The sequence below is a fragment of the Mus musculus genome, chromosome 10 (assembly GCF_000001635.26).
Source record: "Mus musculus strain C57BL/6J chromosome 10, GRCm38.p6 C57BL/6J".
Classification (NCBI taxonomy): Eukaryota; Metazoa; Chordata; class Mammalia; order Rodentia; family Muridae; genus Mus; species Mus musculus.
In genome coordinates this window covers 22,128,954-22,146,887 of record NC_000076.6, presented here as the reverse complement: position 1 = coordinate 22,146,887, position 17,934 = coordinate 22,128,954, and the positions used below count along the sequence as shown (strand labels likewise).

The 17,934-nt window shown below is 40.9% G+C and overlaps 1 protein-coding gene across 3 annotated transcripts in view; it reads left to right on the top strand.

The window, feature by feature from the left end:
- The window catches only part of E030030I06Rik (RIKEN cDNA E030030I06 gene), a 36,221-nt gene that overhangs the window by 2,383 nt on the left and 15,904 nt on the right, over positions 1 to 17,934 (top strand). The window contains exon 2 of one of the 3 annotated variants that reach the window (NM_001254745.1): positions 2,374 to 2,584. The exons of the other annotated variants lie outside the window; for them this stretch is intronic. Coding sequence (NP_001241674.1) covers positions 2,374 to 2,467 — 94 coding nt within the window. The 3' untranslated portion in view covers positions 2,468 to 2,584. Of the gene's footprint in view, positions 1 to 2,373; positions 2,585 to 17,934 lie in introns of those variants that run through there. 3 annotated transcript variants of the gene reach the window in all.

Here is a 17,934-nt window from a genome sequence, read left to right as displayed (position 1 = left end):
TCCGTTGGTTTCAGACTCTACCAAGCAGCTAGGCTGGTTTCTGCGTTTTGTCTGCTCTGAGTCATTTGCTGATGTGACTCTGCTCTCCTGAGAGGGACACTCATCTCTTACTTGCTTATATGGCAAGGAGGAGCCTAGTGAATCTGCTTAGTTTCAGGGACTTCCTGAAACCCTATTCTGAATTGTTTACTTTCCTGCTTAAGGAGCTTCCTGTCAGATGGGATGTTTTAATCTTGGAGGAGACTGTTACACAGCAGGGACCAAGAAGCTACTTGGGCACCCATACCCTGAATTTGTTAGCAAAGAAAATTGATTGACTATGCGATGAGATTAGTGAAATGACCCTGTGTTTAACTAATAGCATCATCCTCACAAGCCGCCACCTCTGTCACCTTTGGTTTTCTTCCTAGTTTTTTCCACTACCCATCCGCCACTCCTGCACCCAACGACATATGTGGCTAAACTAGAAATTCTTACTGTAGAGGTTTGTGTTTTTAGGGACAGTCTTAGGAAATCAAAGATAAGCAACAGTTCTTTCCCTTCCAAGGGAGAATGTCAAAACTGAGCCCCTGAACCTGTAATTTGTTGTCTTTCCTGGGGCAAGTGTTATTCATAAGCCCAGGTTTTTAAAGATTGCTTAAAAGGGCAGATGCTTTTTTAAGTGCCTTCCAGCCATAAGTAATTGATCATAATTACAGTCCCTACCCACGTGTAGTTAAGCCTCTAAGCTTGAAGGAGCACAATAAACATATTAGTTTTTTCAAAGTTTTAAGACTTAATTTAGATGGATTTACCAGAAAGAGAGACTTGTTTTTGTTGGTGTGAACCTCCGCCCCCCCCCCCCCCCAAGTTTGCAAAGCACCACTGACTTCACATTCTTTCTTACCTGGTGCGTCCCAGGCTTGATGAGCCAATAATGTCCTGCACACAGACTTGCTCTGGTTTATAGTTCGTAATCTTGAATTCTGGAGCCTTTGTCAGAATAAGACTGTACGGCCAGAGTGTTCCCCTTCCACAGGTGAGTTCTGTCATCACCTGAACCAAGACACAGAGATGGAGTAAAACTTGTTTTATCAGCAGTTTGTGCACCAAGTATATATTGAGGGCCTACCATGTGCTTGACAGCTTCTAGAAAAAAGACACAGGGCAGGGAAGTGAATGAGTCAGAGGGAATTCCTAAGCTTCTGAACTGTCTCTTGTTTGTTTTTGTTTTTTGTTTTGTTTTGTTTTGTTTTATTTTGTTTTGTTTTGTTTTTATCTGAGACAAGGTTACTCTGCGTAGCTCTGGTTGTCCTGAAACTCTGTCTGTAGACAAGGCTCTAACTCAGAGATCTGCCTGCCTCTGCTGCCAAGTGCCAAGATTAAAGGTGTGCACTACTACTGGCTAGCTTGCTGGCTTCCTTCTTTCCTTCCTTCTTTCCATTCTTTTTTAAAAATCACCTCTTTTAAAATGTATTTGTCTAAGCAAGGCATGGTGGTGCATGCTTGTAATACCAGAACTCGGGGGCCAGGAGAGGCAGGAGGTCAGGGTCATTCCAGCTGCTTGGCAAGTTCGAATCCAGCATGAGCTTCAGGAGACCATCTCCTCTTTATTTCAGTTATTACTTCCCTCAGTTATCCTGCCCAGCTTTACAAAGCCGCGCTTATGCTTGTGACAGTTTAATTACAGGAATTTGCTGATTGGGTAGATGAGACACGCAGAACACTTGTCAGAGTCACTCAATATATACAGTTAAATTTTCCCTTGCGGACACACAAGTTGACCTCTATAAAAAGGCCTTGACGAGTCACTAACATGTGCGAAAACTTGAGTTCCATTTATTTCAACGAGTGTTGAGGAAAGACCTCTTTTCTAAAAACTAGTTGTAGGAAAGACACCTGATTCATTGGTTGGCTACTCAGACAATTCTGCTGTCAGTGAAGGAATATCAGGATCAACAGAAAACTGGTATGTGTTCCTGTTCAGTGCACTGAGACATAGGTAAGTGTTACCTATGTCGCCCCAGACTGTAAGTTTGCTAGATTAGCAATAAAAAGGCTTCAAATTCAAGGAATAGCTCTGATGCCATGGTGATTGTCTGCCAGAAGATAAGGTTGTAATCCATAAATGTTTTGAGCACATTATTATTAGAGTATTTAGTCACAGTTTTAAGGGCAAAGAAAAATAAGATTTGTAGTGTTGCGATTATTTAAGGAAATGTTTCTCGTTTTCTCTTTTTAAAGTTCTCAGCAATGTGTAAGGAATATAAAAGAAGAGAAGTGTGACTTTAAGAACATCATATATTTATATTTTATTGTAAATTGTAAAGCCAGGATTTCAGAGGTCTTGATTCATGAGAGCCCTCATTAATAAATGTAACCTCCCCTCCCCAGCCTGAAACCTGTTTGCTCAGGTTTCAGTGTTAGAGAGCATTGGGGCGGAGCTTGCCGCCCTATCATCCTGCCACTCCCACTGCCTGCGTCCTAGCTGTTCCGGAGCCTTCGCGTGTTCACCTGCAACCTTACTCCACGATGATTTGGCGGGAATCGGGCCCCTTCCCCTGCTTCATAACTGAGTGTCGGAATTAGTAAAATCGAACCTTGATCAGAATGACTGCCTTGGTTTTATCATTCTCGCGTTCGCCTAGTCCCCTATTCTCTTCCAGATTCCAAGATGCATTTCCAGACTAGAACCCGGACATGTGAGCCGCTGGCCGGACACAACAAATAAACATGTTATTTTGTGGGTGAATAATCTATTGGGGGGTGCTTGCTTCAGTGAAAATGAGTAACGATGAGGTTTTAGCTCTGTGGTTGTATTCCTTTGTAAGTATATCATCATGGAAGTCATGAACCTCACTTGGAGTCAAGGAACATTGAGGTCTGTAAAAGGGAAACAGACACATCTGAGTAATTCTAGTGGTTTTCTTCTTGTTTAAGACTCAGGTCAACGAGTATCCACGGAGATAGATCCTTGTTTTAAAAAATAATGCTTCTCGTTTATTTCAGACCCACTGTTTAGATCTCTGACAGCCTTGAGCAGTTGGCAGTTGCCAGTATTTATGTCTACCAGGAGTGTGGGTAGGAAGTCTCATTTGCAGTACACCAATCTCCAAAGATTTCCTTTTGAAAACATTTTTTCTCCCTTCCTTAATTTTTACATTCCTGTCTTACTAGTGTTTAGTGGATAATTTTGTTGTTTCTGTGTTTTGAGGACAAAAATCTATTATCATACCAGAATGTTTGTTCTCAATTTACATATCAAATATGCCTTATTTTCTTCTCATTTAGATTTCCATTTATAACAGTTGCAGTTTTAACATACTTCACTGGAGATCCATTTATTTATAAATAGCCTATTGTACATTTGAACAAATAAACCAATAGGCAGTGTTTTCCTATTGTAAAGGAGTTTCCTATTGAAATCTGGAGTTCCAGATGCTGGTTAGCTTTAATGTGGGTGCTGGGTAATCAAACCTGGGTCCTCTGGAAGAGTAGCCAGTGCTCGGGGTGCTTGACCTAACCTACTATATTTCATTTATTCAGAGACATACTCAACAATCAACAGTAATAAAAAGCTCCAATCATAGTAGTCTGTGCACTGAATCGGTGGTGTGGGTGTCTCTCTTGTGTTGGGGGTGGGGGGGTCCAGCCCCAGGGCAGCTTCTAAGAGCAAATGCCATAAAAGTGTATACATGGGTGAGTACAGGAAATGCTGCTAGGTGGTCAGTTTGGGTCCAAGCCTATTGCAGATTACTATAGAACAAAGGAAGCAGTTCGATTGGCTTCTTTCATGATTGGTTTCCGAGGACACAACCAATAAGAATATGTAATCAATTCGGGCAGTAAAAGCAGAAACAAGGTATGAGAAAGTGTCCTTATAATAGTAGTTAACAGCACAAAATGGCAGGCTAGCCAGGTAAGAGGTTACCTAGGCCTTATCTAATCTGAAGTAGGCCTTCACATTCGATCTAGGCCTTAATAGTTTACCTGTACCTTAACAGCTAGCAGCTTTGCCCTCTGAGCCATCGCACATGCATGTATAGATGGATGAATATCTTTCTCTGTATTCATTCATTTATGAGATGCAAAGTCTCTGTACATGGTGCAAAAACATACAAGACAGACCAGGCCGGCCTCTCAAGTAAGTTCTGCCTCTGCCTCTCCCCAGTGCTGAGATCAAGACAATGTTTCTCTGCGTAGCCCTGGCTGTCCTGGAACTTACTCTGTAGACCAGGCTGGCCTGGAACGCAGAAATCTGTCTGCCTCTGCCTACAAAGTAGTAGGACTAAAGGCATGCCCCACCACTGCCCGGCAGTCTATTACTTTTAAATGCCAGATGAATCCATTCTTTTACATTTTCGGGTTGGTTTGTTAGTTGATTTTATGTTGTTTTTCTGGAAGTGTGGTGGCCTACCACCCACTCAAGACCAGGCATGAGAAATAAATAAGTAAAGATCTCTGAAACACAAATCTGGGGTTGGTACTAGCTGGCCATGGAAACACATACACACATGGAGTATTAAGCAGCTACATCCTCACCTGTGGGGGAGAGGGACATGAAACAGTTTCCACAGCCTTTTTATTGGTGGTGATGGTGATGATGGTTAGAATTCCTTGTTTATTTCTAAGAATCCCTGGGAAATATGATTTCTTTGATCTGTGTACCCTAGACTAACACACACACACACACACACATGCACACAAACATGGAGTGAGTGAGAGAGAAAAAGTAAGGAGAAGTGACATGAATTTTAGGAAAAAGAGATATTAATGGATTAATATTACTTCCATACATACAGACAGACAGACAGAAAAAAGAGAGAGAGAGAATTAGAGTAGAGCTGGGGCAGTTGTGGCACACACCTTTAACCTTGGGCAGATTTCTGCGTCCAAGGTCACCCTGGCTTACAGAGTGAGTTCTCTTTTCTCTTCTTTTCTTTCTTTCTTTCTCTCTCTCTCTCTCTCTCTTCCTTTCTTCATTCCTTCCTTCCTTTCTTTCTTTCTTTCTTTCTTTCTTTCTTACTTTCTTTCTTTCTTTCTTCCTATTATTATTTTTCTTTTTTTTTATGAGATAGGGTTTCTCTGTGTAGCCCTGGCTGACTTGGAACTCACTCTGGAACTCCAAGAAACTTTCTATGCAGACTTGGTTTCAGATACCTGTGGTTCCAGACTAAGCCAGCCTGCTCAGGGACATCACAGATAACTAGAAACATAGATTTCACCACCTCTTCATTCTATGTAACCAACCATGTAATATAGCAACACTGCACAAAAGCACTTGATAGTAAATAATTCAAAAGAATAAATTTATAGTTCTACTTTCTGATCATAAGAAAGATACTCAGTGAAAGCTGAAATGCAATCAGTCAAAAACTCTTTAATAAAATCCAAATGGCCTTCCTTATCAAACTTCTACAGACAACAGGACTAAATAGATCATGTTTCTCACTATTCAAAAACAAAAAGCAAAAATAACAGGCTAGGCAGTGCCTTTAATCCCAGCACTTGGGAAGCAGAGGCAGTCGGATTTCTGAGTTAGAGGCCTGCCTCACTCTACAGAGTCTCAACAAACAAAACAAAACAAAAAATAAAACAAACAAACAAACAAAAAGAAAGAACGAAAAGGAAAGGCAGAGTCAGGCTTTTACAGGTTTGAGGACAGCCTGCTCTACAAACTGTGTCCGACCCAAGACTGAAAGTCTCTGAGAGGAGTGGTCAGTGGGCAGGTCGCCTACAGCTCACAAAGGAAAAGGCAGAAGTGGTGTCAGGAGCTCCATCTGCTGGGGGACTCTGGGCTTGTCAGCTCTGGGTCCCAGCCTCCGGTCCTTGGTCCTCTGACTGCCGCCGGCAATCCCAGAGCTGGGAGCAGGGACCTTCGGAAGCAGAAGATAGGGCAGAGGGGAAGGAGCTGTGGGTTGAAGATGAGGCTCTGTTTCGGGCTTGGGGCTGCATGCTCACCCGGGGAGCGAAAGCAGCTGGAGGAGGAGTTGGCGTGGCAGGGCGAGCCCTGCCCGCCTTGTCACAGCCGGGCCAGAAAGCATGCTGGTCCAGGCAGGGTTTTAACCGCCGCCTCTGCTGCTGCTGTGCTGACCCACCCGTGCGCGTGGGAGCAGAGGGGGAAGGGCTCTGAGACGCATGGGGAATCTATGGTTTGATTTATGGCAGTGAATTCTAGAAGAGGTAGGGCTGTTGATCCAGGTGGGACCCAGGTCTGCTCTGAAAAACAGTGGCTTTAACTTCAAAGATAAGAGTCAAACCAAAAGTCCCCTCTAGTGACCATTTTACATTAAAAGTCGGTCACTCGGAGGAGCAAAAAGTCTGCCAAGGTCCCTTCTTAATTTCTACTGAAAGATTATGGGCCCTTGATCTAACTTCAGTCCAGTGGTCTAAAGTCAAACTTAGTGGGGGTCGTTACAGTCCATCCAATATCACGGAAAACACGAAACAAACACAAAACAGACACACACACACACACTGACAAATACCTGAAAACAGACACAAAAAACAAACACACACTGACAAACGGACAAAAAACAACTCAGAAATGCAAAAAAGTCAGGGAAGTGCTTAAGTCTTCCAATCTAGGAAGACTATTAACTCTTTACTTTCTGCCCCAGACAGACTCCTGGAGTCCTTCCTCTCGCTCAGGGCATCCCCCCAGAGCGAGCAGCAGCCCTTCTGCTGTTCACACTCAGTGCCTCATCCCAAGGTAGAGGTCTTCATTTCTCACGAAACGTAGAGGCTGCAAATTTCAGCACTGAACCTCGCCGGCTCACAGAAATATTTTAGACAAAAAATTTCACCTCCAAGTGGGTCTTCGGAGACGTGGGTGGTCACGCCAATCCCGGATGAACCCCCAAATGAAAGACTCTGAGAGGAGCCCCTTGCTCAGGCCTCAGGACAATAGCAGACACCCAAGAACTCAGGAGAGACCAAGCTTGATGTAAACCACAGGAGGCTTTATTTGGGGAAAGCCGGAGCTCTGGGGACAACTCATATCCCACACAGAGGTAGAGGAGTCGACCTCTAGGGGAAAGAGGTCCCAGTTTTTATAGGCCCTGGGGAGAAGTGGGGAGTAGGGGATTTCCAGATCTAAACAATGTCTATTCTCAAGAAATGGGTATGGGAGGGGTACAAAGAAAGAGTCTGGTGCAGGTGTATGTAGCAACTCAGGATTGGCTGGGCTGTGGTTGCTGGGGAGATTTTCTGACTCTTTCTCAGCAACCAATATCACAAACACCAGGCAGTGAGGTGCAGCAGTGGGCACACAACTGGGTTTAAGGAACGGTTAGAACATTGGCAGACACACGAATTCAAGGAGTGGCCAGAGCATTGTGCACCTCTATTTTTCTAAATCAGTGAAGCTAGTTCTGCTAACAGAGAAATCTATTTTGCCAATTTCAGGGCTTCTGTGACCTTTTACATTCTGTCAGGATCTTTCATTCCCCACTTCTTCTAGTTACTAGTTCTAATCTTAGAACTAAGCTGCAATCTCTTCTTCAAGGTTCTGCAGAGACTGGTATTGTTGTCTTAGTACTAACAGCTGGATGGCACCAATTTTTTCTCTAATAAAGGTCACCAATTTATTAAGATTTAGTAGGCCACACATCAGCAGTAAGAGCAAAATTATTAGAGGGCCCATCAGAGTAGAAATGAGGGTGGTCAACCAAGGGGGGTTTTATTTTTCAGGAGCTTGCTTTATGTGAGAGGCATGAATCTAAACAGAGATGCCTTTTACTTTGACAGCAGTGGGGGTGGTCAGCAGCACGATGTAAGGGCCTTTCTAACAAGGTTTTAGATTCTCAGCTCGATATCATCGGACAAGAACTGCATCTCTCACCTGGAACTGGTGTGGTACCATTAAATCTCCTGGTTCGTAGGCCTCTTTGAGCTGCTCTTAGGAGGTGTTGATTATGAATCTGTATATGAATTTATATGAGATTATGCATATTTGATTATGTAAAAGTTTTTCCTTTTGAGAGTGTTATTCTCTTTTCCTGGTTCAATAGAAATTTATTGCTCCAAACTTCCCCTTAGCCTGGACAATAGGGAAAAGGCCCTAACCCTAACCCTAACCCTAACCTACCTGCTGTTTTAGGGTGAGGTGCTAAGTGCCTGAGACTACAATCTCTGGCCTCAGATGAACACAGAGGGCAGGTCAGCTACAATAGCATAGTAATTTAGACTTAGATAAGTTAATCAGATACAGTAGCATAGTAACTTAGAGAAGTAAAGTTTTTATTATTATAAAGCAACCATAAATATGTCGTAAGACAAAGTCTTACCCTCCACGGAACTCTTCCCCCTCTGCCAAGCTCTTCCCCCTCTGCTGCCTCAAGAATAACTGACAAGAAAGAAGAACCTCGCTGGAGCTGGTCCCCTGGAAGTAAGATTGTAATTCTAGGTGCTGATATCTGGTTTTGTGTGGTAGAAAATATTTGATCTCAACCCAGGATTTCTACACATCCTCTGACCATTTAGTTCCTGGATAAAAGATGCATACAACCTTTATATTTATGATAAGCCTTAGTTAGCACAAGAGTTAGGCAGATAGCTATCCTCTATATTGTATACATATTTCTCAGCCAATAATTCCATTATATAATTTTCCATGGATTTGTCTGGGCTGCTCTTAACTCTAATTAGACCACTACTTTAATTACTTTAATAGTCATTAATACATGACCATTACTTAAGGTTCTTAATTCATGGTGGTTTCTCCTCTATTTATCTTCTTCTATCTACCTCTGTTATGATCTCCTGCCATCCCCAGGCAGGGAACACCAGAAAATGCCTATCTCAACACTGCCAAGTTTTTGACTTATAGGCACTTTTATTTACAATTCAGAAATAATTTGCAGGGCGTGGTGGCACACACCTTTAATCCCAGCACTTGGGAGGCAGAGGCAGGCAGATTTCTGAGTTTAAGGCCAGCCTGGTCTACAAAGTGAGTTCCAGGACAGCCAGGGCTATATAGAGAAACCCTGTCTCAAAAAAAACAAAAAAAAACAAAAAAACAAAAAAAAAAACAACCAACAACCCACAAACAAACAAAACCAACAGAAATAACTTGGGGGCAATGTCACATAATGTCACTTGGGTTTACATGCAGGCTCTCTCATCTCTGGAACAACCAGGTCTTGGGGGCCTACACTTAACATTACACTATTGTATTGTAATGTTATAAGCAAGCAAAAGATTATTGCCCCATTCCCTTAGGGTTGGGGTGAATGGCTCTGGATATTTTAGGAATTATAGATATGTTTAACTTTAAGGGATAGTTTGCAAGTGTTGTAGCTTTGGACAGGGAGGAAACTAGAGAGCTTAGACTCAGAGATTTCTATCTTTTCTTTCTTCTTCTCTATCCTTCTTTCTTAAGTAAAGTAAAAGGGATTTGAAGAGAAAAGGAGGAATATAGTAATATCATAGAAGTTAGAAGAATAGACAAATAGGAATAGGTTGTCAAATTTACTCTTAAACAAAACATTGTATAGCCATAATCGTACATTGATAGAAAGCTTTATAATTGATGTAAAATTAAAGTTATAATTTCTTACATTGGTACAGAATTTGATATAGGATTAAGGTTTTCATTGGTATAAATCTGTATATAGATACAAAATTAGAAATTAATAATGTTACTCTTAGTTAGGTGTTGTGCCTATGCAACTAATTTAAGAGTACAAGGCTTTGACCCAGTCCTTCTAATAGCTGTTATTACAACCTGTTTAGGATGATTAGTAACACAAGTTAAGGACCAGATAGCAAAGTCATGGTTATGTTAGATTATGATTCAATTATAATGAAGTATTTTCAATTTATTCAAATAGAATGGCTAAGAGTGGTTAAGGTTTAACAGTTCAGATATACTTTATATCGATAGGTAGTGTGACATTGAATACTATTTCATTATTAAGGATCATTTGACCATGAGATACGTCTGCTCCTGACAGCTCCCCCTTTATGGTTCAAAGAAGATACTGAGCATCTTTACAGAAGAGGTTGCTTATCATGGCAAGGTAGCCATGGGAAACAAATTGCCTTTATCATCTGCAGACAAACTACTGCCCAAAACAGACAAACAGATGTGAGATAGTCAACTGGTAAGCTCTGCCAAGATAGGGTAAGCTAGTCCTGGTTCCTGCTTGATTTCAAGATCTGACAGATGGTACTGGGTCAAAAGGCTGAAGACAGATGCTACAATGTTATGAGAAATTAGGGGCTGTCCAGGTAGTTAAATGTCTCTACAAACTGCTAAAGTTTTAGAAGCTATGTTTTGTGCTTCTTATATACTCAGGTGGTTTTTAATTCATTCTTGGATTTTGCTGGAGACCATACCATGAGAAAGTAGGCCTTTCACAGTTTCCCATCCTAATAAGCCAAATGGCCTTGTGTTAAGGAGCAGGTCGCCTCCTCTTCCTTATCTCTTCCTGACTCCCAAGACTTCTAAGGACATGAGTTACGTGTTGAGCCAAGCCTGACACCTAAGGCTGTTAAGGAGGATTCTACATTCCAGAGATAGACTCAGAGTGCCTCTCACCTGCAGTCTGAATTCGGCCTTCATGCCCCCATATGCCCACTTCTTTGTTCTTAGTTAATTTTCCCTCAACCCCTCCCTATTTCCCTTGCTGTGTGCTTAAAACCTGGTGTTTCAGCCTAATAAACTGAGACCTTGACAGGAATCCTCCTTGGTTTCTGCTTCTCTTTCTCTTCTCGCTCATTTCTCTTCAGGTTTGCAGTCCCCCTCCCACCCACGAATAACTGGGTCCTGCTGGACGGGACAGGATTTCTAACAGGATTGTAGACTAGTTATAGTCTCATAAGAAAACTTATGTTGTTTTGTATTGAGAGATATGATATAGGATGAAAGGATGGTTTTCAGATGGTAATGTAAACTAAAATCAAAACATAATTCTGGTATAGAATTGTAAACTATCTAAATTAGGATAGATGGTAGAGTGCTTCATCATGTGTTTGACCGTGTGTGTGTGTGTGTGTGTGTGTGTGTGTGTGTGTGTGTGTGTGTGTGTGTGTTTGACTGCTCAAACAAAGGCATTAGCCAAAGATTGGTCAGGGGAAGGAAAAGATAGGAGGAGAGATCTCAGAGGAGGGAGGAAGAGGGGGTGGAAGGAAGATGAAGCAGAATCGAATGGCCCAGAGAAGCCACAAGTAGCAAGGGGTCTCATAGCTGGGGAATAAATTAGTATAGTAATGGATCTGCCCAATCTAGACATATAGCTTATAAGTTTAATAACAGGTTATGTGGTTTTTTTATACAGGATCATTGGGGTAAGAAATTACCACAACATCCCAGGGAGAGCCAGCTTGTGTTGGGTGTGGAACAAAGCAACAAGTGGGAGAAGGGAGATTAGTATAGGACGATAGATGGGATCCATGAGATGGGGAACAGGGGAGAATGAGAGGCTGCAGCAGGTGTTCTGTAGCAACACTAGATATGAGACTTAGGAATTTTATTTTCAGGAGCCGAAGGTGAAGTGAACATCTGCACTTAGCTTACCTGCTTTTGTGCCTAGGGTATTAGTATTTTCTTTCTTTTGTTTTTTTTTTTTTGTTTGTTTGTTTGTTTCCTATTCTTCATTTGTTTTTGTTTGTTTGTTTGGTTTTTGAGACAGGTTTTCTCTAGTGTTTTAGTGTTTTCAGAAACAAATTGCTTGATTAAAATATCTGGGTTATGAGAAAGGACCACCCATTTTCTTAATTCTTTTGTTTGGAAATCAAGAAATTCAAATAAAATTTCTGAAGGGCCCTGTTACTCTCTCCACCCCACCCCCCCAAGGGTTTCTGTGGGTATTCTCGAACTCACTTTATTGATCAGAATGACCTTCAGCTCAGAGATCTGCCTGTTGAAAGATTCTTTGCTAAAGACAAGCATGTATTAGTCTGCTTTACATTGTGTAATTGAGCTGCACTTTTTGGGATTCCATAGAAAGAAATGCACCAAAAAAACTTCTGGTGTTGTGCTTCAGTTTCTTGCTGCTTCCACAGACTTGGGCTGAGTGGCAGAGTGATGTCAGCTGAGTCAGACACACATGCTGAGGCAAGACACATGGAGGACATGTGATGTTTGGAGTGCATAAACAGGACTCAATGGACAGTGAAGGGGGTTAGGCTTGGTTTGCTTATAGAGCTAGCTGTGCAGCGCTTCTTGGTCTTGCATCTTCACTGATCTTCACTTCCATGAGAGAAGCACAGTAGAGAATTTCTCCTGGCATACCTCTGGGTCTCTCCTGCTGACTCATGCTGAGGCTGACAGCATGCCTGACTCTCCTAGGTAGTGATACCACTCCTGATTCATGTTTGCTATCCCGACTCTACCAAACTGGACTGCTGATGTATCTGTGAAGTGTTTGCAAGTGGATGGAGCTGCCTCTGCTGACCTATGAACTGAACTGCCAATCTCCAAACAACACAGATGGGAGTTGTTCCACATAACCATTTCTAAACAGGTCCACTTCCCCCAGATCCTTTCTTTCCCATTACCTCTGGTAGGTGATGGGCTAAAAGGAAGGTTAAAACATTTAAGAACCATCATTAAAAATAGGTTTAAAAAAATTAAAGTTACACTCCTGCTTTTTAGCTCCTGAGAAACATTACTGGCTGTTCTGGAACTTGGTGTGTAGACCAGGGTGGCTTAAAACTTATGCCTGTCTTTGCCTCGTGAGTGCTGGGATTAGAGGCATGTGCCAGCACTCCACCCAGTCACCAGCTCTTGAGAAGCTTCACTTCATACATGTCATGGCGCTGGGACTGCTTCTACCATGTAGCTCACTAAGAAATAATGCCACTCTTGTCTTCCCACTCAAGGGGTTCTGGTCACTACTTCCATTCTAATATCTTAAACCAAATTATTCTTCTCCCCTAATGTTGTTTTACTGTTTTCTTTTGTCATTTGGACATTAGTGTTGAAATCAGAGACTTTATGAATATTTAAGTAAGTTGCAAAAGTTAAAACATGTACATGAATGAAAATCAATAATTGACATCTCAAAATTATCAGAATATTTTCTAAATTTAGAAAAATACAAGGAACATCTACCACATTAAAGAAACGTAAGAGTTAATTCTGATATCTCTTCAGTTTTCTACTCTAATAGGAACTAATACTGAGAGCTCCATTAGGAAATCTGTGTACTTACCTGCCAAAGACCAGCTTTGGCATCCATATGGCAGGCACACAACCATTGCAGGTCTGTGCTTAGAGGTGCTGAGAGAGGTGGAGCCAGATACTTACAGATGCTGCTGCTAAAGGCAGCCAGCAATTAGCAAACTTACTCCATAGACTTTTTTATATGAGGGAACAAAGCTTAAATTACTGGGGCTGGCACTCCCTGAGAGTAGTGGGAAAACTATAAACTCTTTTAACAGGGGGCCCACAAGAAAGAGAAGGAAAGAGAGAAAATCTCTCTCTCTCTCTCTCTCTCTCTCTCTCTCTCTCTCTCTCTCTCTCTCTCACACACACACACACACACACACACACACACACACACACCTTGACTGGATGAAGCAAAAGACAGATTCCAGGAACTTTACACACACAAACATATATGCATTCAGACCTATAGACAGACATATATACATTCACACATAGATTGGTTAGAGCAAAGCTCGAGCAAACAGGTTTCAAACATTTCACACATACATACACAAATACACACAATAAGTGGATGGAGCAAGCTCCAACACACACCCAGACAAGCTTTACACATATACACAGGTACACATAGGAGATGGGTGGAGTGAACAATGTTTCAGTCCGCATTTACACAAATCTTAAACACACACACACAGTTGCTGGATAGAAGAAACAAGGCTCCAACCCACCACACACACAACCCTTACACATATACACACATGTACATAGTGATGGATGGAAGGAACAATACTCCAACCCACCACACACACAACCCTTACACATATACACACATGTACATAGTTGATGGATGGAAGGAACAATACTCCAACCCACCACAAACAAGTCTTAACAGATACACATAGTTGATGGATGCTCTAACCATCACACTTTATTCTTTCTTTCATCACTTATATATCCCAGAAAAGTGTTTCAAGCAGTATTAAATTACAATGTGTTTATGTTTTAGTTTTAAATGGTTATGAAAACGATGTGTTTTCCAATACCGTATAAGAAACAGCATTACAAGTACAGGTAAAGAAATAAAATAAATAAAATTAAAAATAAAATAAATAAAATCTTTAAAAGTAATCTAGTAAGAATCTTAAAGGAATCACAAATCTAAACTTTTATATAAAAACCAGTCATATGTACCTTAATTCCTCCGAATGCATATGGATTAATCAGCAATTCTTAATAAATTTTATAATGAAGCTGAGGGTGTAAATGGGTACAAGAAATCAATTATCAACAATCCAGACTCAGTGAGAGTCATGTCAGCCAGAACTGCCATTGTTCTTGTTCTCTGACTATAAAAGGTTCCTAGGTTAAGTAATAAGAGCGTGCCTTTCTGAACAAGTTATTTCCTAATATTTTCTTTTTTTACAATTAAAAATAAAGCACATTTTATTAGCAATTTAATTAATAAAGCAATTAATTAATAGTGTTGGTAAACTTGCAGGCTTTTATTTATTTATTTTAAATGGAACCAGAAGCCTTCCTATTCACTATTTTGGGGAAAAAAAATACAAGATTGGCAATAGAACTATAAGAAGTTTATTCTAGAAGTTCTATTCTAGAACTGGATTTTGATTGGACTATCAATGAAAAAAGGAAGCAAATACCAAAAAAAAAAGAAGAAAAAGAAGAAGAAGAAGAAGAAGAAGAAGAAGAAGAAGAAGAAGAAGAAGAAGAAGAAGAAGAAGAAGAAGAAGAAGAAGAAGAAGAAGAAGAAGAAGAAGAAGAAGAGGAAGAAGAAGAAAGTGATATAACTTGAATGGATTCAATTATGTTTCACACATAGCCCTTTTCATTTGCATGGGATGTAACCAAGATCTCTCTCTTTTTTTTTGCCTTTATTTTTTTTTATTGGGTATTTTCCTCATTTACATTTCCAATGCTATCCCAAAAGTCCCCCATACCCTCCCCCCCACCCCCCACCCCAACCCACTCCCACTTTTTGTCCCTGGCGTTCCCCAGTACTGGGACATATAAAGTGTGCAAGTCCAATGGGCCTCTCTTTCCAGTGATGGCCGACTAGGCCATCTTTTGATACATATGCAGCTAGAGTCAAGAGCTCCAGGTACTGGTTAGTTCATATTGTTGTTCCACTTATAGGGTTGCTTATCCCTTTATCTCCTTGGGTATTTTCTCTAGCTCCTCCATTGGGGGCCCTGTGATCCATCCAATAGCTTACTGTGAGCATCCACTTATGTGTTTGCTAGGCCCCGGCATAGTCTCACTAGAGACAGCTATATCAGGGTCCTATCAGCACAATCTTGCTAGTGTATGCATTGGTGTCAGTGTTTGGAGGCTGTTTATGGGATGGATTCCTGGATATGGCAGTATCTAGATGGTCCATCCTTTTGTCTCAGCTCCAAACTTTGTCTATGTAACTCCTTCCACGGGTGTTTTGTTCCCGATTCTAAGAAGGGGCAAAGTGTCCACACTTTGGTCTTTGTTCTTCTTGAGTTTCATGTGTTTTGCAAGTTGTAACTTATATCTTGGGTATCCTAAGTTTCTGGGCTAATATCCACTTATCAGTGAGTACATATCATTTGAGATCTTTTATGATTGGGTTACCTCACTCAGGATAATGCCCTCCAGGTCCAACCATTTGCCTAGGAATTTCATAAATTCATTCTTTTTAATAGCTGAGTAGTACTCCATTGTGTAAATGTACCACATTTTCTGTATCCATTCCTCTGTTGAGGGGCATCTGGGTTCTTTCCAGCTTCTGGCTATTATAAATAAGGCTGCTCTGAACACAGTGGAGCATGTTTCTTTCTTACTAGTTGGAACATCTTATGGATATATGGCCAGGAGAGGTATTGCGGGATCCTCCAGTAGTACCATGTCCAATTTTCTGAGAAACCAACAGACTGATTTCCAGAGTGACTGTACAAGCTTGCAATCCCACCAACAGTGGAGGAGTGTTCCTCTTTCTCCACATCCTCGCCAGCATCTGCTGTCACCTGAATTTTTGATCTTAGCCATTCTGACTGGCATGAGATGGAATCTCAGGGTTGTTTTGATTTGCATTTCCCTGATGATTAAGGATGCTGAACATTTTTTCAGGTGTTTCTCAGCCATTCGGTATTCCTCAGGTGAGAATTCTTTGTTTAGCTCTGAGCGCCATTTTTAATGGGGTTATTTGATTTTCTGGAGTCCACCTTCATGAGTTCTTCATATATATTGTATATTAGTCCTCTATTTGATTTAGGATAGGTAAAGATCCTTTCCAAATCTGTTGGTGGCCTTTTTGTCTTATTGACAGTGTCTTTTGCCTTACAGAAGCTTTGCAGTTTCATGAGGTCCCATTTGTCAATTCTCGATCTTACAGCATAAGCAATTGCTGTTCTATTCAGGAATTTTCCCCCTGTGCCAATATCTTCGAGGATTTTCCCCACTTTCTCCTCTATAAGTTTCAGTGTCTCTGGTTTTATGTGGAGCTCCTTGATCCACTTAGATTTGACCTTAGTGCAACGAGATAGGAATGGATCAATTCGCATTCTTCTACATGATAACTGGCAGTTGTGCCAGCACCATTTGTTGAAAATGCTGTCTTTTTTCCACTGGATGGTTTTAGCTCCCTTGTCGAAGATCAAGTGACTATAGGTGTGTGGGTTCATTTCTGGGTCTTCAATTCTATTCCATTGGTCTACTTTTCTGTCGTTATACCAGTACCATGCAGTTTTTATCGAAATTGCTCTGTAGTAAAGCTTTAGGTCAGGCATGGTGATTCCACCAGAGGTTCTTTTATCCTTGAGAAGAGTTTTTGCTATCCTAGGTTTTTTGTTATTCCAGATGAATTTGCAGATTGTTCCTTATAATTCATTGAAGAATTGAGTTGGAATTTTGATGGGGATTGCATTGAATCTGTAGATTGCTTTTGGCAAGATAGCCATTTTTACAATGATGATCCTGCCAATCCATGAGCATGAGAGATCTTTCCATCTTCTGAGATCTTCTTTAATTTCTTTCTTCAGAGACTTGAAGTTCTTATTATACAGATCTTTCACTTCCTTAGTTAGAGTCACGCCAAGATATTTTAAATTATTTGTGACTATTGAGTAGGATGTTGTTTCCCTAATTTCTTTCTCACCCTGTTTATTATTTGTGTACAGAAAGTCCATTGACTTGTTTGAGTTAATTTTATATCCAGCTACTTCACCGAAGCTGTTTATCAGGTTTAGGAGTTCTCTGGTGGAATTTTTAGGGTCACTTATATATACTATCATATCATCTGCAAAAAGTGATATTTTGACTTCTTCCTTTCCAATTGGTATCCCCCTTGATCTCCTTTTGTTGTTGAATTGCTCTGGCTAATACTTCAAGTACAATGTTGAATAGGTAGGGAGAAAATGGGCAGCATTGTCTAGTCCATGATTTTAGTGGGATTGCTTCCAGCTTCTCACCATTTACTTTGATGCTGGCTACTGGTTTGCTGTAGATTGCTTTTATCATGTTTAGGTATGGGCCTTGAATTCCTGATCTTTTCAAGACTTTTATCATGAATGGGTGTTGGATTTTGTCAAATGCTTTCTCAGCATCTAACGAGATGCTCATGTGGTTTTTGTCTCTGAATTTGTTTATATAATGGATTACGTTGATGGATTTTCGTATATTAAATCATCCCTGCATCCCTGGAATAAAACCTACTTGGTCAGGATCGATGATTGTTTTGATGTGTTCTTGAATTCAGTTAGTGAGAATTTTATTGAGTATTTTTGCATTGATATTCATAAGGGAAATTGGTCTGAAGTTCTCTATCTTTGTTGGATCTTTCTGTGGTTTAGGTA